The sequence below is a fragment of the Plutella xylostella genome, chromosome 18 (genome assembly GCF_932276165.1).
Source record: "Plutella xylostella chromosome 18, ilPluXylo3.1, whole genome shotgun sequence".
Classification (NCBI taxonomy): Eukaryota; Metazoa; Arthropoda; class Insecta; order Lepidoptera; family Plutellidae; genus Plutella; species Plutella xylostella.
This window is the reverse complement of record NC_063998.1, coordinates 2,980,486-2,996,132: the sequence shown is the minus strand read 5'-3', so window position 1 is coordinate 2,996,132 and position 15,647 is coordinate 2,980,486. Positions and strand designations below refer to the sequence as shown.

The following is a 15,647-nucleotide window of genomic DNA, read 5'->3' as shown; positions in this document are numbered from 1 at the left end:
CGTTGATTAAGACTAATAAATTATACATTATTTGTGAATTTGTTTGTAGTTACCTGTACATTGGCCTGGAACTTGGCGGTCATGCGCTGGCGGAAGGCCTGCGCCGCCGCCGGGTCGCTGCTCATCATCTGCTGGTAGCGGTCCTCTAGCTCCGACCACTCCTTCATCACCTTCGTGATCTGAAAGGTACGAGGAACATCGTAGTTGATGGATACAGAAAATTAGAAAAAATATGAGAATAAAAACAAAATGAGAAGATAGGTAAGTACTTCGACATTACACCGTGGACGATTGTTGGCTGATAATAAGGTACTAAGCTAATGTCGACCTTAAATGTATAGATTCCTTGCTTTGACAGTATACGGACAGTAAAACCACTTCCGTTTAGGACCTTGTACTACCTTTGTTTTTATTTTTTGTGTACTTTTTACTTTATTTTTTCTGTTTGTATTTGGTGTGTGTGTGCAGTGCACTGAATAAACGTTTTCTTTCTTTCTTTCTTTCTTTCTTTCTAAAACAGACATAGAATTAATGCCAACATTAGTAGTTCTTTTCTGCAGCTCAGCGATAATACAACAATGTAAGTGAAACTTTGGGTGAAATGATGAAAAGAATCCTGACAAAGCCTGGAATTTTTGGAAAAACGCACAGAATTAACACCAGAAAAAAGAAGATCATTTCGAGGATTACTAATGAATAAATTTCTGATGTTACCTTCTCCCGGTGCGTCTCCTCGAGTCTCTGCTGCGCGTCCTTGTAGCTCTGGTGCTCCGTGCGCGGGTCGAAGTGCGAGAAGTACGGGTCGGAGGTGGCCGTGGACGCCTGCTGTGGATGACAGAACCACCGGCGTTAGCATCGTCGTAGTTTAGACTAATTTGGCAACCTCCAGCGTTAGCATAGCATATTGGTAGTTTACAGTCATTTGGAGGGAGATCAGAGAGCAAAACGCATTTAAAATAACCTGTCAGTGCGTGCCAGAAAGTAATAATAAAAATATGCGGTTGAGAATGGGAGCCTGGGATTTGATAACCAGGTTTCGATGGGTGAGTAATTTTATCAATAGAGGAGGAAGTCGTGTTATTTGTGTAAAGTATGCAATAGACAATTTTTTATCCAAGTTTCAAGATTCCTGCCCGCCTGACGATGAGGAATTCCGAGGACAGAGTGTTGTGGCGCTCTTTGCGATAGGCCTGACCAGCTGTAGACGCTCATGATGAACAGAACAACTCACAGTAGTAGTGGTAGTGGTTGTAGTAGTAGCAGCGGTGGTAGGAGGCTGGGCGGTGGACTCGGGCCGCGGCCAGGCGTTGTCGTCGCCGTCCGTGTAGTCGTCGTCGTCGCCGTCGTCGTCGCGGGATAAGTCCGCGTCTTCGTCCTCGTCCATGTCTGTAATGTGGTTAAGAGAAATTAAATCCGAATCCAAATTTATTTCTCAAAACAAGGGCATGATTCAACTTACTAGAGGTATGAAGTGGAATGTTTTTAAAAAGGTTTAACGATTTAACATCAGCTCGATTGGCTTTCCCTGACGCTACTGAGTTTTTGTGGGAGGAATGAAGAAACTCAGCGTTTTATACATTGCAATGGAGGTTTTTGTAACGTGGAGGTTGTTTATTCTTTCCTCTCACTTTGTATCATTTTTAAACCGTGTTAACTTTCTTTCTTTAGCTAAGTATACCATTTACTACATATGTACATAGTTATTATGTTTCATAATAGATCAGTTATATTAATATTACTAAATTACCGTCATCAGCATCGTCATCATCGTCGTCATCGCTGAGGTTCAGCGCATCGTCATCATCGTCATCATCCAGTGCGTCATCATCATCCAACAAGTCATCATCACGTTCATCCATGGCAGCTGAAGCGGCCAGCATCTCCTCGCCTCCAGGGCTCACGGGAACTCCGACGTCCATTGGCTTGTGCATCTTTACGTTTTCTGCAATCAGATCGTGTTTTGTTTCAATAGGTGAAGATAATTTAGTGGAGTTGGTTTGTAAATTTGCTAATTTTACATAAATAAAGATAAGTATGTAATCTACTCCTTATATTCAGTGTATTTCAAGTTCAAATAAAGTTACCGGTTCAATAAAACTTCAACTAAAAGCACTAAGCAAACCTCTGACACGGATCAGGCGGCAAATATAGCTCGAAGTTCCATAGACCTACTTTACCCATTAGTTTCCGAACAGTTAACTTAGCGCCAACTTGGCAACTTAGCAAGTTAATAATTCTCTCGTTTCTCACCCTTGAAGTGTTTCGGGCAGCAGACGAACTCGACTCCGGAGAAGAGGCTGATCCCGCACGGCAGCAGCATCGCGAATGTCCTCAGACGGAGACCTGTCAACATCATCAGGTTTTAAAGAAACTGGCGGGATGGCCGACTTATATTGAAGTGAAGGTAAGAAAACACAACAATTTGATTTACTTTAAGTTTGTTTAAGACATTGGCATTGTCAAGGTTGGTAATTGGTATATTGTAGCTGGATGTAGAGGGCTGAGACCAGAGTGTTATTGTCAGTGGACTATTATGGTCTGTTGATGGTGATTATTGTAAAAATGGCGAGGACCATGGTAACATCAGACCTCGGAAATGTAAAGGAGGAGGACTCTAATAATCAGATAAAACTGAAGCATACAAAATCACTGGCACACTTTTCAGTAAGCAAAGAATGTTTGCCGTTTGATGCATCATTCATGTAAGCAGATATTTTTTGTTCTTCGTTGTTTTCTTCGTTTTCTTGCGGTGATGACGTGACAACACAAACATGCGTAGATAATTACAGGAAGGGGGTAAGTATTACTGTAACGAAGTCGTTACAACAACGGCCACACACCTACCCACATCTCCGAGCCAACAACAAGAACGCCGCGGGGTGGGGCACCGCACAGACCACTCCGGGTGACCAGAGGGGAAGCGGGACGGCACGGCCGCCGCACCTATAAAGCACCGCAAGACCGCCGCTCCGGCACCATTCGTCAACTCCAGCTCCGGCGTCTGATCAGCTCCTATCCCGTGCTTCCTTCCCACTCACCCTTATTGTATTTATGTATCTATAGCCTGCGTCGCGACGATCTAGTCTCGATAGGCGCAGCTTGGTTACCCCCTCGTTGTGACTGAGGCTTCGAGCGCGGCGCGGCTGCAATTATTAGCCCAAGATCCTGTACCCTTTATCCTTTCCTACTATTTGCTATAAATCCGCGTTTGCCCCTTCAGGGCCCTGTTTAAATAGTTAGATACTTAATAGATATCCTTATTTGTGCATTTGTGTGGTGAATACATAGTTACAAGCTGTAAGTACTAGATATATAAGTTATTATTGTAAATAAAGCGGAGCCAGTCCCGCCTAATTGTTGTATATTGTAATCCGTGTTATTCATTTCCATCCCGTACACCTACCGAGGTTATTTCCCTCCAGGGGCCTCAGGAACAAGGATAGAATAGCTAGGACCGCTTCACGGTCATATTATAATCCCCCAGGGTGACCGGAGACTCCTTCAGAGGCCCGGCACCGACTTGAGCTAGCCTAGGACCGCTTCCCGGTATACACCATTCGAGAGACATTCAGTACCAGCCCTAAGCACTAGGAAACCAGTAGTCATTAGGGTAAGTACATATTTAATATAGCATCCAACCCCTACTCTCGGGGGAGGCCAGAGAGGTCGATTCACCCAGGGGTCGCTCCCCGGTGGTCCAGACCCGCTCCAGCTGAACTGCTACATTACATTGGCGCCCAACTTAAAAATCCACTTATTTTCGTCAAGATCTAATATTATTAGCCCCCCGTAATAACACGTAAATCAATAGAAATAACCAACCGACCGACTTACCGTTCAATTTAACTACCTACCCGCAATCATTCTAAAAATAGACCGACAACCGACCGACCGACCCCGTTTAACAAAAATTACAATTCAAAAGTAAAGAACAAAAATTTTTGTTGGTCATTTTTATTAATTTTTTTCGTAACCGATTACAAACTGGCCCCGTTTTATAATAGATAATAAGTACACAACATCAAATGCCAACGTCTTGGATTTATAAGGGCCATTATTTTATTTTGGGTACAATTGGACATACTTTTACAGATATTTTTTTCAAGAATAAACTTCTTATTAATTAACCTTTCAATATTTATTTATGTTAATTAACATTTATATTATTCATTAAATACATTTGCAGCGATGTTTTCTTGCTATTTCTTAAAGTTATTGACGTTTAATCGAGGAACGATGAGAAAAAAATACTACTACGTTACTTTCATACAAAATTATGTTTTATTGTTAGGAACATATATTTTGGTTCGTAAACATATACCAGATAAAAAGTAAGAAAAAAAACATTAATCTAACAGTTTAAATTACAAAATATTCTCAGTTTTGTTATTCATTTTATAATAAAGTTTCCCACTGCGTTACCAATCAATAAGTTTTAATGCAATACTTTTCGAAAAAAGGACAAAATAATCATAATTTTTTGCTCAAAGTTTTAGAAATAGCTCAAAATAAGGTGAATTATAATTATTATATTTAGTTTAACATTCTTTCTAATATAGAGTAGCTAAAATGTTTGTGAATACTCTCAGGAAACGAGGGACAAATAGATAACGCTGTGGTTAATTGGTAACACAGTGGTATCTCAATCACAATCTTTATACTTTCTTCAATTAAAACTAATCATAATGTGAAAAAAACTAACAAACTAAAATTAACAGAACTCTTTGCTTCAATCCAAACATTAAAATCGCTGAAAATATAACAACTTAATACTAAGAAATATTTCTCATTTTTTTTGCCTATAAAGCCGTTGTTTTTCAGCCGCTGTTTACGCCATTGAGTCTGAAATGTTATACTGTAACAATATAATATGCTCAAATGTTATATTTGTACCATAAATTTAGTAACAGATACCTGAAAACTATAAGAAAAACCCCTGAGTTACTATAGCTACAACTGCGTTACTGAAAAAGTAACGAAGTGTAGCGGTAACGCAGTTGTAAAACAATAACCTATTTGAAGTTAGTACTTAAATGAATACACATACATGGGATATCAAAATGCCCTAATAATTGTTACTAATTATTACATATATTGCATGAAATAAAATAATAAATATCTATAAAACTCACCGTATGTCGCCGGTAACTCAGTGGCGTCACAATAAATACACGCGCTTCTCTCCAGGACTCTCATCCGAAAGACTTGGTCATTTTATCCGTCCCGCTCTCCTTCCTGCACTCCGATACAAATACACAGCCATTCAAATGATCTTAGGTATAAGAAAGTGAAAAAAAGTTTATTTATGATTGAATTTCCTAGGGTAACCTAGTGTAGGTGTATTTTTGCTTAGACTTGGGGACTCAGCCAGGAATATTAATTGTCCCATAATATGTTCATATAAAATCATGAATATTACCGTGAAGTAAAGTTTAAATAATGACATATTCGTTATAATATTCAAAAAAATTGTTTCCATTATATTTTTTTACACAGTACGTTGTGCTTGTTTCATATGACTCGCTCCGAGGGACAGACAATTTTTGTATGAAAAACAATTGCGTTACCAAAAACAACAACAGAGTTACCGTAATTTGTAAATAAATAAAGTATTTTACATAAATTCAGTATATTTTCTGTGACCGGTGTCTTATTTAATTGCTACAGACGGTAGCTATATTCCTGAATTTCATTATTTAATTTTTAAAAAATGTTTCTTTGTAGGGGACCGATAATGGTCCCTAAAATAAAATAATGGCCCACAACCTTAGTAAAGAGGAATTAATAAGGGAGAGCAAGGAAAGGAAGCTACCGACCGTAAATTTAACCGTAGACAAACTAAGAAAACAGCTAGCCGACCACACCAGAGAAGAAGAGGAGGAGACCTTCGAGATGACATCCGAAGACCAGACCAAAACCACGAGCCAGCTGAACCTGTCGTCCATCGTGAGGGAATGGAATATATCGTTCGACACCGCATGCGACCCGGTTGAGTTCATCGAGCGTTTGGATGAACTGACGTCATCAGGTGACGTTCCGCAGGACCGATTACTCCAGGTACTACCGAAAGTGCTGAGAGGAAAACCGTTATTATGGTATAGAAATAATTCCGACACCTGGGATAAGTGGGAAGACTTCCTAAAAGACTTCAAACTATTCTACTACCCGGCGGGATACGAGAAGAACCTGCTCGAGATGATCATTGCACGCAAACAACACCACCGTGAATCTTTCGTCGATTACCTGACCGACATACAAACCCTGATGAGAAGGTATGGGAAAATGACCAAAACAGAAAAAGAGGAAAGAATATACGAGAACATGAACGCGAGTTACAAGTACTACATTAAGAAGCAAGACTTCACCAGCCTCGGGGAATTAATTAGACAGGCAGCCGAGTACGAGCAGATCACAGAAGAATCCTCATCTCAACAGTGGAACAACCAACCAGACCGACACCGCCAGACACCGAAAACCTATCCAGAAAGATCACCAGAACCGCGTAAAATACACGAAAAATACGACAAGACCACGTGCTGTTGGAACTGCGGCAAAGCAGGCCACTCACACAAAGAATGCCGGGGCAGGCAAGTACTGTTCTGTAGCCAATGCGGAGTCCTCGGAAGACTAACGCGCAACTGCTGCAGAAGAGAAACCAAGTTCGGAGACACAAACATAACCGCCGAAGAAAAACGACCGGAATACCGAATCTTCGAAGACGTGAAAGTAGGGAAAATCACGTACCGAGCACTAGTTGATACAGGCTCCACCAGATCTTACATCAGTAGAAATATCTATGAAGATAACTCGACAAACGCCGATAAAGAAAAAGTCACAGATATGCGAGTAACCGTCGCAGATGGCAGAGTCATGGACGTCAAGCTCAGAATAGAACCAGAAATCGAGATACGGCAGAGAAAAATAAAACACGAACTCTTCGTGCTACCACCTTATTCACCGCCAAACCTAATATCATCATAGGTATAGATCTCCTTAGAAAAGCAGGAGCCACAATAGTCTGGGAAAATAACACCGAAAATACACCGAAAGAAGTCCAGGAAACTAACCAACAGAAACCTCAAGTCGTCGCACAGGAACCAACACCACCGAACAATAATAAAATCATTGGCCCAAGTAAGTCGAAATCCCGCAAGCACAAGAAAATACCTGATAAAAAACATCCACCAAGGTATCCCGACACAGCTTCAATCCAGGAACGAAAAGGATGGTTCGAGAGGAAAATGTTCGAAACCCAAAATTCACCTGAAAATGACCCAACATTTACGATTAAAAACGGCTCACTCCAAAAACGAATTGTAATTCCAAGGTACGGGGTCAAGATAGACGCACAATCCCAATGGAAAATATGCATTCCGTCAGTGAAAAGAAAGTCGATTATCGAACAACACCATAATGGACAAGCAAAAACAAGATACCTAAGCACCACAAAATTATTAAAAAGTATTGCCGAAACATACTACTGGCCCGGGATGTACAAAGATGTTCTTCATCATATGAAAAAGTACAAAGAACGACTAAAATCATCATCATCAAACTCGCCGCAACCAAATTCCACCGAACCGAAGCAATAAGTTACCTACCGACGACGTCATCACCCATCGCCAGATGTGCCTAGCCGCGGCACTCATGCGATGCCGAACGAACCGATTATTCCAAACCTACCCTCAGTCATCAATAATGAAGATCGAAGATAAATAGCCGTAAAAAGTTAAAACATTTATATATTTATGACCTAGTCATTCCGTACCGTACCGTATAAATCTTATTAACTGTGTATAATTAGTAATTTAATTAATTATAGATGTACAACCGAAAAACCACAATCTGTATTAAAAATATAGAAATAGGTAAAAATGTAAACGCAAATGCACACATTTAATACCGTCCGTCCGTAGTATAATATAATATAAGTAAATAATAGACACACAGATATGTTAAACGTATAACAACCACCTTTTTACATCTAAGTCACAGGTAAAAATTTAGCTCAGACTTAGAATAAGGATTGTAACATTTTTGAACGCAGCCTCCTGCCCAATACGTCACGCCTCTGTGAACGTACACAGGTTAGAATCTTGGTTGTCAATTCATTGTCAGGTGTCAAACCGAGTAAATTTCAGCAGCGCAAGGGCACATGCGCCGTATAAATTTTAACTTTTAATTGATTTGCAATGTAAAGAACTTAGTAAAGTGCATCCATAAATAACCGAAACTATATTATATAAGAAGGAAAATGTATACCGAGTACACAATAAGTTGTACATACCCTATAATGTAAGTAAAACCAACCACGCATTTTATCCTTGCTAATGCTCATAAAAACAAAATATTCACAATCTTTTGTATAGAAAAGAATACCGAATACACCGTTTCCGTCCGAATTTACCTGCACTAAGCAAAGATGAAATGCTCATGTGTACTATTTACCTTATAATCTTGTTTTTTTTGCTAAAGTAAATAATAATGCATACTGCATACCGAAATAATGTAACTTGTAATAATAGCATAAAGATATAATACCGAATGCACAAATAATCCCGTAAAAATAACCGTTTAACCGCATATTCCCCTTTGACAATATGTATACAGATCTTGTGAATTTTTATCAGGTAAAAATTCTACCGTTGAGGGGGGAGAATGTAACGAAGTCGTTACAACAACGGCCACACACCTACCCACATCTCCGAGCCAACAACAAGAACGCCGCGGGGTGGGGCACCGCACAGACCACTCCGGGTGACCAGAGGGGAAGCGGGACGGCACGGCCGCCGCACCTATAAAGCACCGCAAGACCGCCGCTCCGGCACCATTCGTCAACTCCAGCTCCGGCGTCTGATCAGCTCCTATCCCGTGCTTCCTTCCCACTCACCCTTATTGTATTTATGTATCTATAGCCTGCGTCGCGACGATCTAGTCTCGATAGGCGCAGCTTGGTTACCCCCTCGTTGTGACTGAGGCTTCGAGCGCGGCGCGGCTGCAATTATTAGCCCAAGATCCTGTACCCTTTATCCTTTCCTACTATTTGCTATAAATCCGCGTTTGCCCCTTCAGGGCCCTGTTTAAATAGTTAGATACTTAATAGATATCCTTATTTGTGCATTTGTGTGGTGAATACATAGTTACAAGCTGTAAGTACTAGATATATAAGTTATTATTGTAAATAAAGCGGAGCCAGTCCCGCCTAATTGTTGTATATTGTAATCCGTGTTATTCATTTCCATCCCGTACACCTACCGAGGTTATTTCCCTCCAGGGGCCTCAGGAACAAGGATAGAATAGCTAGGACCGCTTCACGGTCATATTATAATCCCCCAGGGTGACCGGAGACTCCTTCAGAGGCCCGGCACCGACTTGAGCTAGCCTAGGACCGCTTCCCGGTATACACCATTCGAGAGACATTCAGTACCAGCCCTAAGCACTAGGAAACCAGTAGTCATTAGGGTAAGTACATATTTAATATAGCATCCAACCCCTACTCTCGGGGGAGGCCAGAGAGGTCGATTCACCCAGGGGTCGCTCCCCGGTGGTCCAGACCCGCTCCAGCTGAACTGCTACATTACATTACAATAAAACGAAGTTATAGGTATAACCTACCTCGTTGTGCGCAGGCGCGGCCGGCGGTCGCGTTCCAGCGGTTGAACTGCCAGCAGCGGCTCTGGTTGTGGATGTGGTCGAACAGACAGCTCTCCGGGACCAGCAGCGCGTCCGATTGGAATGGACCTTCTGGGGACAACGAGCGTGTGAGAGGATGGCGTCTGGTGGTTGGGTGAGGTGGTGAGGCTGAGTCTTTCAGGGGGGTCTCTCTATAAGATAGAAAACGAAGTTGCCGAACGTTGCTGCGCGAGCCACCACTCTGTCTCGATTTATTAAACGTGCCGATTGCACGACAGTTCTTGTTCGTTCGTTTTTCGTCAGTATATAGTAACCCTCCAGGCTCCTGTATTCTCAGATGCTGTCTGGTGGTTGGGTGAAGTGGTGAGGCTGACCACCGAATTTATAGAGTCTTTTATGACTTTACTTTAAAATTTGTTTAAAATGGACGATGTCATATATGAATTTCGTGTGTTTCAAAGTATATTTTCACCTTGTAAATTTACAAAACGATCTATGAATTTTAGGGTGAGACTTTTAGGCGTCCAGAGCAAGAGCCACAAAAGCCAGAGACGACTAGAGAGGCCTAAAGTAAAAAAGACAGATAATTTATGAAGATGCATTATGGAGGAGATGTTTTATCATTGAAGACGTTTAAAATATTTATGATTCAAGTTTAGCTTACTTTTGAAGTACCCACTGAAGAAGCTGCAGAAGTATCAACACATTTACTGCTCTCGTTAAAACTCCGCTAAAAACCCCCAACATTACCAAACTGCTAAGCTTCCAAATGAAGCATGAGTAATTCAAACTTCACGGCTGATACTGCAGCTGCAGACTTCATTACGTATAGACACGGCACATGTTATAAATTGAGCCAATTAGCCGGCCACATGGTGGACTTATCCGGGGAATCACCGTGAAGATCTCATTACTCACGGCTTCATTAGGACATTTAGTGCGCTGTCCGTAGGATGATCTGTTGTTGTGAAATTATCTCATAATTTATGCTATTGCATTTAGAGCTTGGCATTCACTGATGATAGGGAAATAGATAGGTGGTTTAAAAATATAATATTTAAACACCTTACTTAGTACACACAATATGAAATTAAATTGAAAGTGTGTGAGTTTGAGTACGGTACAAATTAAAGAATTTCGGTGGCTTCCACACTAGGCTCAGCATGTGTCGTGGATCCCAGTGTATCGGTTATAAATTTTAATGATTTCTATACTAGTTCTATTTCTTGCGTTTCTAGTGCCATCTGTTGATTGTGATCGGTATTTAGTGTGGTGAAGTTGCTACCCTCAATCCGCAGCAGACAAACATCTTACCAAGACAGCGGAACGGCTTGACCCATCTGGTGACCTTGCACTTAGCCGCGTTGCCGGTGCCGAGCTTGCACCAGTTGCTGACCTTCACGTAGTGGGACGCCTCCACGATGTTGGTAATGTCGTGGCTGGGGTACACCTGTGGGGGATGGGGGGGTTGAGTCTTTGTGTTCAAAGCAGTGGGGGTTCTTTTTACTACGCGTGTAGCTGGCATGGATTATTGGTAGACGATTGTATGTAATAAATAGGAAGGAAAGAAATTTCTGAAACTCTCTTGGCTAATTGGCAGAAGACTAATTGATCGAATGGTATGACTCTTATGTTCAAAGCATTTGATAGTATCAAGGCTCTCTGATATTTCTGATGTTGTAACTGGTATGAAGGAAACAGATGGTTTCACTCTTATGTTTCAGTATGTTGAAGGTATTATGACTGGGCTAGAGTTGAGAATGATGATAGCATGAGTAAAGAAGATCAAAAATCGTAGTGAAACCATTGAATATTACTAAGTATTACATTATAATTTTAAACTTCTATGAGTGAAAAGAAGCCGAAGTGGACATCATGTTTGAAACAAATGATTGACGCAAATGTAACTGAATATTGAACTTCGAACAGCATTGTAAAAAAATACAGTTTCAATCAGAGTTTTCATTGTGAAAGGAGCCATAAAAGTTGTAATTCCATCCCGCCAGCCGTACAGGAATCACTATAGCTACGAAATAAACGTTATAGCTATACGATAGCGTGAGTACAATAGAACTCATTAATAGCGTAGCAGCCATGACCGTCTCACAGCTTCAGGGTTGATCGATCCAGTTTATATAAGAATAGCCTCGCTGAACATAATTTATTATATACCTAGTGGAGTAGTGAGCAGGGTGGCCTCGGCATTTTAAATGTTTAATGGTTTTAGAACGTTTACTTAGGCAGGTGCTCACTCAATAGATTAAGTGAGGGTTGGTACAGAGATTTGAACTGTATAATATTGTCTAGGTACAATGTATGTACATACAGTGGCCTGCCGTAAGCCTGACTCCTTTTGGCGTGACGTTGCTACTGAGAGGGGGTCAGGTTTCTTTGCAGCCCACTGTATTACATAACTTAAGTATTGAGCCATTTACAAGTTAAGGATATATCATAACTACAGTGAAACTATAAAGTCCTGAAATTAAATGAGGGCACTGCTATCTTTCATGTAGCAACCCTATATAGCGAAACATAACTGACTTTGATACTTGAAATTTTGCCTGTTAACTTCCTACCTATTTATGTATTTTAAAAACAACTTACCATCCACAAAAAAAGCTCTTATACAAGCTAGAAGGTGTTAATATGAAGGCTATAATAGTGAAACCAATAAATATTTATTTAGATAACGTTATTACAACTGTGTAAAAAAACTGGATCTGTTGACGAAGGGCACACATAGTAAAGACATCAATTTCTCTTTTTGGACGGTTCTGTTTATTCCAGGAGTTAGAAATATTCCATATTTTCCCCTCTTTGGCACGCTGGTCCGATATAACTATAAAATAAAATAAAAAAATCTTTTTGAGTTACACAATGCCCCCCAAATTTACACAATGTGAATTTAGAAAGTAAATAAAAAATATATCTTCAAGTATCAAAATGTTAAGGTTTGACTCAACTGAAACCAGATGAAACCTACAATCAGTGGTATGTAAACAATGTTCGACTTGGGCTCTAAACCTAGGTTTATCGATAAATGAAGCGTTGGTATTAATAAAAAATGAGTTATTACAATTTGTACAATGCTACATACCCGTCATACACGCTGTACGAGCGTAAACATCCTCCAAATTCGACAAAATGTGTCCAGCTTGATGTTCCGCTAAACATTGTATAAAAACTCGATAAATAACTTCACTAGCTTGACTACGAATATTTTTCTTCATCTTCCTAATTGCAACCAAGCGTAAATTGTTGCTTTTATCTAGATTATCCTTATAATTAATAAGAAAATTCAAAAATACAGCCAACCGCCTATTGACATAAACAATTGTTATGACTTTTATGTTTCTTTTCTAATGGTGCCAGGCTCCTGAAAATTTTAGTTCCTCAAACATTAATTTCAGGACTTTATAGTTTCACTGTATATCCAATGAGCCGTTTTCCTTGACAGCTGTCAGTTGAGCTTTTGGGTAAGCCGATAGATGGCGTGAAAACGCAGTGTACCAACTGTCAAAAATTACATAGAGAGCAAAGAGTACTAAACTCAGAATAAGTTACCTCTGAACCAAGACGGCTTTCCGTCCAGTTAGTTTGGCATTCCGTTTTCGTAACTCTATCTTCAGATTGGCAAGGGACCATGATCCATAGTCCTTAGGCATTATTACAGTATAGCAGTCACTATCACAAGAGTCACTATCTCACAAGAGTCACTATCTCAAAAGAGTCACTATCTCAAGTGCACTAACTCTACAGTATCAAGGGAGGAGGAGCAGATAGCTCAACTACAACTCAATTAATACAGGAGAAACACAAGGAAACTGAGAAAACTTGAAAAGAACGGCTGTACGCACAATCGCACTGAACGCTGAAGCAACAGTGACATCGACATCATAGAGAAAATAATACTACAATTCTACCTACCTATAGTGCCACAAACTTATCTTTTCCGGTGACAGCTCAAATAAATCTCTAATATTTCTTAATTCTATAAGATTTTAAGTTTGCTCGTATTGTTAATTCGCTCTTGCGGTGTTAATAAACCCATCTAATGTTTTAAAATATACAATTCATTAGTAAGTAATGAGATATGGATCAATTTAGTTCGCTGTCACCGGAACAGATAAGTTTGTGGCACTATACGACACTTTCACATTTCGTTAGCCTCACAGAATAACATATTGTGATCTGAGTGTGTTCTGAGGGTTTGAAAGTTGGTACGACCCCAGACAACGCCATCTATTTCTCCAAAAAGGAACTTTTTTTTTTTTTAACAAACGCCTCATAGTCACGGATATGAAATATTGAAACCTGCTTCAAATACATTCCACGCATCCTCAGAATAATAACTCTATTTCTCATATGCATTTAGTAGGTAAGCGATAAAAGCTCTAATATTCACACCATTAGGTACACAATGCTATGAGACATCCTTGCGGTCTCAAGCTTGCGGGCTGCGGCGGCGGCGGCTGTGGTGAACCACGCTAAAGCCATGGGTGCCTGGTAGTTGTCCGATTCCAAGGCATAATAATATAGCATATACAGGGTGTTGGATAGACGCAGAGGAACACGTACGGCTGTATAGTCATTTACTTTGCTTTTTAGTCATTTGCTATAACATTTTCTAAACAAAGCGATCTATTCATCCACTTTTCAGTGCCATTTCCATGACTTGAAAGACTTTTGTCCCACTGCTATTATATTATTTCTTACGTAGCGCATATTGGTACAGAGTTTTTAAAACGCTGTGCACAATAAAATATGTTAAAAGCATTAAATAGATGAATACACTAATAAATGTATCCATAGTTTTCCTCATTTTATCTCAACTATAACCTATAATCCTTACGTAACCCTCGCAACCTCTTTCAACCCTCTTTATATCTTTGAAAACACTCACATGTAAGCAACTAGAGAACTGTTTACTGTCCATAATTGGATTATAGCCAAGTCCTTCCGTACTTAAGGCTAAAGTGAGTGCTTAGTTACATGAGCAAAGGTCAAGTACGCCGAATAGCCAGCCAACTCTTCTTTTGATCTGTAGTGAATCAACTTATCCTGATCCACCATAGCATGGACAACATTTTCATATATGTATTTAAGACCCTGATAATTTTTCTTGCTGTTTTAATCGTTTCTGAAAGGGCCGTTTATCAAGGTTTTTTATAAAGCCGATTACAATTTCAACCCAGAGAAGTGACAAAAGAATTCGGGATCGCTACACAGGCAGGTTTTAACACATTTTACTATAAGTAATGCAAATAAAAAACCAAATCAAAATAAAATCATCATTCTAATTTTAAATTTGTTAAAAAGGAGGTTTCATCATGGAGGCATAGTAACAGATTTTAATAAATAGTTAGCTCAGCATTGAGGTCCGAATCATAAAACTACATAACCATGCAGGTGCAAACCAAAGAGGTGGAAATCCGCTATACATCTGTATCGCTATAGATCGCATCTAGTGGCGTGTTTTATTAGAGGCCTATATCCAGCAGTAAACTGATATAGGCTGAATTGACGAAGATGAAAAAACCCTTACCTTCTTGCAGTAGTCCAAGATCTCCATCTTATCCTTCAAGCAGTTGTGTGGCTTGGTGGTGAGGTCGGGGGTCCACCGGCCGGCCGTGGACATGTACTGCGGGTGGTAGGTCGCTCCGGCCTCGCAGAGCACCGCCACCTGGGGCTCCGCCCCTCCAGCTGACACCTGCGAAGAGGATGATAGTAATTAGTTTATGAGTCAGTTGAAGAAAAACACAGTTACGATAGTCACAACCCATCGCGTCCCCACTGATGGGGCAGTGGGGCACGTCACCCTTCCAATGAACGAAGGGTTTTAGGCCTAGTCCAGCACGCTGGCCTATAGGGAGTTTGTGGACAGTTACCATAATTAAGAAATCCAACGGATTCCCTTAGCAGTTAGGTATATTTCAGGTAATAACTCTGAAACTATGTAGAGCCAGAAACTTAATACTTGGTCTTGCGAACAAGATTAAAAATTATGAAAATAT

General features: G+C 40.2%; 1 protein-coding gene and 2 long non-coding RNA genes across 5 annotated transcripts in view; 1 reads left to right on the top strand and 2 right to left on the bottom strand.

Moving 5' to 3' along the window:
• LOC105388858 (amyloid-beta-like protein) overlaps positions 1-15,647 on the bottom strand; it is a 128,063-nt gene that overhangs the window by 7,600 nt on the left and 104,816 nt on the right. The window contains exons 2-9 of one of the 3 annotated variants that reach the window (XM_048627439.1): positions 15,179-15,343; positions 10,948-11,083; positions 9,616-9,744; positions 2,251-2,343; positions 1,748-1,942; positions 1,232-1,386; positions 715-825; positions 54-179 (exon numbers count right to left, since the gene is read on the bottom strand). In XM_048627439.1, the coding sequence (XP_048483396.1) occupies positions 54-179; positions 715-825; positions 1,232-1,386; positions 1,748-1,942; positions 2,251-2,343; positions 9,616-9,744; positions 10,948-11,083; positions 15,179-15,343 (1,110 nt within the window). The remainder of the gene's footprint in view (positions 1-53; positions 180-714; positions 826-1,231; positions 1,387-1,747; positions 1,943-2,250; positions 2,344-9,615; positions 9,745-10,947; positions 11,084-15,178; positions 15,344-15,647) is intronic. The other 2 variants (XM_048627440.1, XM_048627441.1) reach the window with 2 other exon arrangements.
• Positions 4,799-5,488, bottom strand: LOC125489887. Its single transcript, XR_007267321.1, has 2 exons — positions 5,133-5,488; positions 4,799-4,855 (listed from the first exon to the last, which is right to left on the bottom strand). It is a non-coding gene; the product is annotated as an uncharacterized LOC125489887 (long non-coding RNA).
• LOC119692902 lies at positions 7,997-9,222 on the top strand. The gene is made up of 2 exons (XR_007267322.1): positions 7,997-8,295; positions 8,631-9,222. It is a non-coding gene; the product is annotated as an uncharacterized LOC119692902 (long non-coding RNA).